General features: G+C 40.5%; 1 protein-coding gene across 2 annotated transcripts in view; it reads left to right on the forward strand.

Annotated features, from left to right (window-relative positions):
* FGD6 (FYVE, RhoGEF and PH domain containing 6) overlaps window positions 1-8,126 on the forward strand; it is a 125,236-nt gene that overhangs the window by 34,006 nt on the left and 83,104 nt on the right. The window contains exon 3 of one of the 2 annotated variants that reach the window (XM_003783345.2): window positions 7,309-7,459. In XM_003783345.2, the coding sequence (XP_003783393.1) occupies window positions 7,309-7,459 (151 nt within the window). Of the gene's footprint in view, window positions 1-7,305; window positions 7,460-8,126 lie in introns of both variants that reach the window. The other variant, XM_023509211.1, reaches the window with a different exon arrangement.

Raw genomic sequence — 8,126 nt, forward strand, 5'->3', positions numbered from 1 at the left:
CTTGAGCCACAGGCGCCGAGCCAGAATGTCTTTCTTTTTAATTCTCATCACCTTGGGAAGCAAATAAACTATCCCCAAAGAGTTTGTATACATATAAAAATATGTGTATATATGTATAAATACATATATTCTTTGAATCACTTTTTTTTTGGCTTCAAATTACCTTTTATAAAGTTTTCACCCAGTCGATCTACCTTAATTTTTATTTTTATTAAATCATAGCTGTGTACATTAATGCAATCATGGGGTACAATGTGCTGGTTTTATATACCATTTGAAATATTGTCATCAAACTGGTTAACATAGCCTTTATCGCATTGTCTTAGTTATTATGTTTAGACATTTATACTCTGTACTTGGTAAATTTAACATGTACCCTTGTAAAATGCAATTTTTAAATAGCTGTTTAACAGCAGTATGGAACTTGTCTTTATTAATGGCCTTTGATGGAAATTCCCTTTAAAATTGCTTACTTTGAATTAAACTTTAATAACGTTAGAACCAATGCATAACCTAGGCAACGTAGTAAGACCCCAGCTCTACAAAAAAAATTTTTTTTAAATTAGTTAGGCGTGGCCAGGCGCAGTGGCTCACACCTGTAATCCTAGCACTTGGGAGGCCGAGGAGGGTGGATTGCCTGACCTCATGGGTTCAAGACCTGCCTGAGCCAGAGCAAGACCTCATCTCTAAAAAATTGTCAGGCATTGTGGTGGGTGCCTATAGTCTCAGCTACTTGGGAGGCTGAGGCAAGAGAATCGCCTAAGCCCAAGAGCTGGAGGTTGCTGTGAGGTGTGATGCCACAGCACTCTATGGAGGGTGACAAAGTGAGACTCCATCTCTAAAAAAAAAGCAGCTTCAGGGTACTGATCCTGATTTTGTTTTTAATCAGTAGGGTACAATTTGGGGATTCTAGTAATAACTGCATTCCAGGAAGAAGGAGATGGTAACGGTATTTGTAAGGGTAGAGGTTGCCCCTGGAAAATGAAACAGGCCTGGTTTTTAAAAGTCCATCATTGAAGCCTGGCATCCCTTCCTAACAAGTCACCCAGAGCCAGTTTTAAACAGTTTCTAGTTTATATTCCAAGGAAGTTGGGTATTTTTATGTGGTTTCTTTTTTTTTTTCCTCCCAAGCCATAAACCCTAGCTTGCCAGTTTTAAAGGCTTGGTGGTTAAAACTTTTAAAATTCATGAACCAAAAAAAATAAAACACTAATTGTGTACATTTTATAAGATTCTTCTCTTCTTTTTTTTGTGAGACAGAGTCTCACTATGTTGCCCTCAGTAGATTGCAATGGCATCACAGCAACCTCAAACTCGTGGGCTCAAGCTATTCTCTTGCCTCAGCCTCCTAAGTAGCTGGGACTACAAGTGCCTGCTACAAAGTCTGGCTATTTTTTTGTTGTAGTTGTCATTGTTGTTTGGCAGGCCCAGGCTGGGTTTGAACCCGCCATCTCTGATGTATGTGGCTAGTGTCCTAGCCACTGAGCTATAGGTGCCAAGCCAAGTGATTTTATTTTTATTTTGTGGGTACTGATCAAAGACTTTAACTCAAAAAAGTTAATGCACCACATACATATGTTACGGGATGTTTTTCTTTTTTATTAAGGTCAAGATAATAAAACCATTAACTTTAAAAATTAAAGTTTGTCCTAACCTTTAGGCAAGTTGCCTCTCAAAAGATGATTAAAAATTAATATATACACTTCCCTTTGAAGGGAAGGATTTATGCTATTATACTATAATAAGAACTTCAGCACCTATAGCCTTATGTTTTATTGAAGCATTGTGGAATTGTTTGTTTTTTTTAAAGTCATAGTAGTTAATAATGGAGAAGACCTATTAGATTAGTGTTTTTTAACCTTTTTTATTTCACAGCACACTTGAACCTATAGTTAAACTTCCTTGGCTTACTTACATTATGTTGATCAAAAAAACCAAAAAGTTAAAAAGGTGGGTGCAGTTGCTAATGCCTATAATCCCAGGACTCTGGGAGGCCGAGGCAGGGGAAGCTCTTGAGTTCAGGAGCTAGAGACCAGCCTGAGCAAGATCAAGACCCTGTTTCTCTACTAAAAACAAACTAGCCAGGTATGGTGGCAGGTGCCTATAGTCCCAGCTACTCTGGAGGCTGAGGCAAGAGAATCACTTGAGCCCAAGAGTTTGAGGCTGCTACCCAGGGGGATAGAGTGAGGCTCTGTCTCAATTTAAAAAAGGTAGAAAAAAAATACACTTACTGTGCTTTGAACTTCTTTTGAAGATAATTTAATTAATGATCTTTAAAAAATTGTCAAGGCGTACCTAAGAGCCTCTCAGCACTACATGATTCAGTTCACCTCCCAGGACAGAGGGGTCACGTTTGTTGAACTTGTTATTTGTTCAAGTTAGATAAGTTTGCCTCAGGCTCTTATGTTATCTCTTGGCTTTATATTGCCACCCTAGCTCTGTACATACTTAAAATAATTGTGTGAGATCCTCTGTTTGCAAAGTCTAAAAACATGACGTGAGTATTTGACACTTGCTTTATTAGAGGATGCAAATGGCCCCGAATGCCTATTTCCCAAGTTGTGCCATGATTCCTACAGGAATTAGACAGATGACTTACTCAATTCACGCTGGTTCCCAGGAAAACCATCTGAGTGGGGGAATGGAGAAAATTCCAGAAGTACTATGTAATTGAGAAGATGAACCAAAAATGAGAATTAGAAGGGTTTAAAATTTTTTTTGTTGTTGATTTGATTCATGATTTCACCTGACCCTGGAATCTACATTTTTTTTATTAAATCATAAACTGTACATTGATGCATTTATGGGGTTCAGTGTACTGATTTGATACACAATGTGACGTGCCTTGCTTACTTATTTATTGTGGGATCTGCGGTTTTATAGGGTAACTGAAGTCATAGAGTTAAAAAGTTTTCTGGTGAAGCCTATTAGAAATAATTTTCTGGTGAAAATCGTAAACCAATTTTATATAGTTAGCATATTATAAAATAACTATTAAGTAAGTTATTTTAAAATTTTTTGCTAATTTTTCCATGTAATGTGCATCCTCAAAGTCCTTAATAGTTTTTTTCCGCTCATTCTGTCATAAATATGAGAGTCACCAAAGGAAACACATGATCACCAAGTCATTAGGAGACAGCGTTTGACAAAGAGTTACAACAACATCCTGAGGACGAGCGGGTTCTGTTCAGTTTGAGCCAGGACTAGAGAGAAGAGGAAGAGAAAGATCACAGAAGTTCAGATTTACATGTTGTGACTTGGAAATGAGAAAGAAACTTCTGGAGGTGAGGGTATTGGAATGAGCTTTCTTCAAGTTCGGGAGGAATTACACGGAATAGTCTTTGGTTAAGGGGCTTAGAATATCACAGGCAAGAGAAGAAAAAAAATAACTAGATTTGTCAACAACAGAGGAGACTCTGTTTTCAAGCATTCCTCGGTTGACTCTGCCTCTCCGTTCCCTCTCTTTGCCATCTTTGTCCTTCTCCCTTCCCTTTGCTAGAATTTGTAATTTAGTGGAGACTTCCCAGGTTTTTTTTTGCGGTGAACCCAGGCAAACTGTTAATGCCTGGCTCAACGTAATCCAGATTTTACATTTCTAAAAACTCTTAGGGGAAATAGATTGAGTATGTTTCAAAAAAGACAATTTCTTCTAAAAGAAATCATCCTGTGTGACCTCTTACCTGAAAGAGAAATCTGATGTACTTCCAGTGGAGTATATACTGTCTATATGTAGAAACAAACATAGAGGGAAAAAAGATCAGTAATTTTTAAAAGGCGATGGCATCGAATAATCATCACTCCAAATGTATGTAAGTCTTGGCATGTGGAATTGAAGGAACGGTTGCCATCAGGAGGAATTTATTTCTGGTTTTACTGGCATCTGTCTTTACTCCAGGATACTAGAAACTAACCAATTTTCTAGGGACCAGGCCCCTCCCAGAAGCAGATCTGACTTAGAAAGGGTGGCCTGGGGACGTGGGGCCCGGGGAAGCGGAGCCCAGTCTCTGTTTTGGTTGCTTTTACCTCTTATTTTCCTTTCACTTCAACTATCAAATTATGCACTAACTAGGCAGGAAGATGTGGAGGAAGCACTACGTCCTGTTCCTTTATCCCTCAAAGCAGGCAGTGTTAGGATGTTATCCTCCTGACAGTGGGAAGGAAATTAAAAAAATAATAGAAGAGCCTCAAACTACAATGTTGGCACCAGTATGCGATCCGTATTATCAGAAGTCTAAAATTATCTAGGTAAACCCAAAAGCCGCTAACAATTGTGTGGGAAAATAGCTTAATTCACAGTTTTAAGAGAAATGAACACGTACATGTGGATCCTAAATGTCATCTTTCCTGATTGTGCTATTAAATGTGTTAGCTTGCCTTTAAAATCAGGTTCCCGTTCCCTGTGTCTGTTTCAGTTTATGTCACTCTCTGCTGGTGACCTTGACTTGAAACCTTGTTACTTGAGTTTTTCCTCCCCACCCCTTTACCCTATGTCCTGATGATTTTTTTTTTTTTAATCTGCCCCCCTTCTCAATTCCTAAGGTAGCCACCCTGGTTCAGGCCACCTGCACTTCTGAAATTTCACCCTCGTTGCCTCTACTACCATTTTTGTTTATTCAGTTAAAAATGCTTGAGAGTCTCTTGTGTGTTGGGCTTTATGCTGGAGATTCATCTGGCAAACGCAATTTCCTTGTTCTTAGGAGCTTACATTTTAATGAGGGAATCAAGTGCAGTTGAATGAGATAATGTAAGAGTCAGAAGAGAAACCAAAGTCTCCTGTTACTCATGGCCGTATGTTTTCCGTGTAGTTTTAATATTTAAAGCCTCTTTGTTCCCTGTTCTTGAACGTTAACTTTTGCACTTTGATTCCTTTCCTATCCCTAATGGATGTGGCAACCACCGGTTATTATCTTCTTAATTGCAGCTTTCCAAAAGTTTGTCCAAGAAACACCTTTCAGCTCTCCTCTTAGACAAAATAAACCTAATTTCCTCACAGGTGGTACAGCCCTATTACTAATTATCCAAATCTGTCAATACTTTGGAGTCCAAAAACACAGCTGGGTTGATTCAAAGAGCCTTTTAGAGCCCAGCTTCTCCTACCTGTCACTGGGATTTTGTTACAAAACAGATGCTGATTCAGTGGTTGGCAGGGGGCTGAGAGTCTCCATTTCCAAGATTCCAGGAGGTGTTGATGCCACTTGGAAATTGAATTGTGTGTCCTGCTAACTGCGTTTTGGAAAATGTAAAGAGATAAGGAATTAGGATAAAAACAAGTGAAGGGGATAGGGCCAGTCAGCTCACAACTAATCCTAGCACTCTGGGAGACTGAGGAGGGAGGATCCCTGGAAGTTAGGAGTTTGAGAACAGCCTGAGCAAAAGCAAGACCCTGTCTCTACCAAAAATAGAAAAAATAAGCCGAGTATAGTGACATGTACTTGTAGTCCCAGCTACTCGTGAAGCTGAGGCAGGAGTTCAGCCAGGAGTTTTAGACTTTTTTTTTGAGGCAAATACGAACACCCCTCCCACCCCCAACAAGAAAAGATATTTTTTCTTCTACCTATATGGGTGGCTCCTGCAGTCTGTATATCCTGTTAACTCACCTTACTCTTGCTAATCTAAAACAACAATTAACTACTCAGCTGGGTTGGCCCTTATCTCCATAGCCAGAGACAGCGTATCTTGCCATCTCTCTTACTAGAAAGCTTCCACCCTCCACACCCCCATGTCAGCCTCTGGGGAGTGAGTCTCTTCCCTGTCATGGTGAGCTCTGATAAAGTGTGTGCACCCACCTAATTGAATTGAGGCTATGATATGATTCCCTGAGGCCCCTGGCCACTGAGTAATAGGAAACCCCGTCTTTGGCAGTGGGAAGTGTTCCTTTTTGGCATTCTGCCTCCATCCAACTGGTTTTTGTAACAGTTGGGCTCCAGGAATGGCTTCTGAGGCAAGTCTGTATCCTACAGTGTGTAATCAGGAACTGGCAGAAAATTTATCTTCAGCTTTTAAGATTCCCGTTAGAAACGCTCAACTTGTAGCTTTGGCAATTGAGTGACCTGCCCATGACCTTTGTAAAGAGCTTGCGAGAGTGGGATGCAACTATCTGTTCTGCTCGAGTGTCCTTCCCTGTGACTTTTCTGTGGCTCTTTTACTGGTCCCACCTGTACTTTTCTGTTCTGCAGATATTCTTGTATTCTTGTAGACCAACCACAGAAAAGCATGCTACAGGCATTTTGTTCCTGAATCTTTACAAGCAACTCTAGAAAGAATTCTTTCCATCTGTCTGGGGACTTTCCTCTGGAATTCCCCCCACAGATTGGATTGCAACAATGGCTTGTAGGTTCCTGAGGTCTGTGTCAATGCAAACTGGCAAACCTTGCTGACATCAGTCCAGGGAGGAGAGTTGGTAAATGACCTGGTACAGCTGTTTGCAAACTTCAGCCTGTGGTGGATTCACCTGGAAGGCTTGCTAAAATGCAAGTCGCCAGGCCCCTATACCCTGATGTTGCTAATTGAGCAGGTCTTGAGCAGAGCCTAAGAATTGGTAACATCCTCTGTTCCTTCCCATGTCTTCTGATTTGGGTACATAACAACAGTGGTGGGGGCTCATGGTCAAAAGAGCATGCGCCTTGTTGCTTGTCATCACCATCATTACCTCCCAGTCCTCATAGATCCATTACTTGGTTTTTGTTGTTTTAAACACCCAAGGAAGCAGCAGATCTTCTGGTATACCTGTGCAGCCAGTGCCCTGTGTGGTGAGCCAGCATGCTCCCTATAAGGCTTCTTGGTTTATACTCAGCATACAGACCTGATTGCAGAGCAGGGATTTTCAACCAATGTGCCCTGAGAGGTTCTTACATGTGCCTGGAAAATTTTTAAACATCATTAATTAAATTATTTTCAAAAGAAGTTCAAAGCACATTAATTTTACTCTCTTTTAACTTTTTAAAAAAATCAACATAATTTAAGGGTGGCACAGAAGTTAAACTGTAGGTTCAAGTGTGCCTTGAGATAAAAAAGATTGAAAAACACTGTTCTAGGGAAGGCTATATGGAAGAATAGGATGGGAACATCTGGGAAACTTGCCTCCCACACTCCTTCCTATTGTTACAAATGGACCAAATGAATTTGGGTTTAGGGGCAGCCCAGACAGGTTAAAGGAAGAGGAAGTTTGACTGATCTGGCTGTTTCCATCCCTCTAAACCCCTTAGCATACCTTGCCCACATTACAAGGATAAGGTGGTTGGTTTGGGTTTGTTTTGCTCACACTCCTTGTCATTAAGGGTGACCAGTGAATACTTTCTCTTACAGCAGTTCTGGAGCATCCCAGGAGGGACAGAATGATCTCGATCTTGGTCTTGGGGACCTTCCCTCTGATGAAGAAGAAGTCCTCAACAGTTCTGATGAGGATGATGTCAGCTCTGAGTCCAGTAAGGGAGAGGCCGACCCACTGGAAGACAAACAGGTACATCTGGGTATTTACTTGTTTCTACTTTTGTGGGTTTTGGCCTCTCACTGTGCTTGGGGATAGTGTTTAGTAGCCTGGTAGGCATAAAAACCCTCATCAGTTTTCTTTTTTTTTTTTAGAGATAAGAGTCTCACTTTATCACCCTCTATAGAGTGCTGTGGGATCTCAGCTCACAACTAACTCCAACTCCTGGGCTTAGGTGATTCTCTTGCCTCAGCCTCCCAAATAGCTGGGACTACAGGCACCTGCCACAATGCCTGGCTACTCATCAGTTTTCTTAAAACTTATAAAACACTTTCCAAATTTAAATTTAATTTTTGCTGTAATATAATACTTAACATACTACCATGTTTTCTAAGTCTATACCACTTAGAAATTATGTAGTGATTTTTATTTATTTATCTATTTCATTTATTTATTATTATAATATATATATTTTTGAGACAGAGTCTCACTAATGTCACTCTCTGTAGAGTGCAGTAGCATCACAGCTCACAGCAACCTCCAACTCTTGGGCTTAAACTATTCTGTTGCCTCAGCCTCCCAAGTAACTGTGACTATAGGTGCCCACCAGAACACCTGGCCATTTTTTGTTGCAATTGTCATTGTTGGTTAGCTGGGCCAGGCCTGGTTCAAACCTGCCAGCTTTAATGTATGTGGCTGG

This window comes from Otolemur garnettii, unplaced genomic scaffold (assembly GCF_000181295.1).
Source record: "Otolemur garnettii isolate 467f Iridium unplaced genomic scaffold, OtoGar3 scaffold00007, whole genome shotgun sequence".
NCBI lineage: Eukaryota > Metazoa > Chordata > Mammalia > Primates > Galagidae > Otolemur > Otolemur garnettii.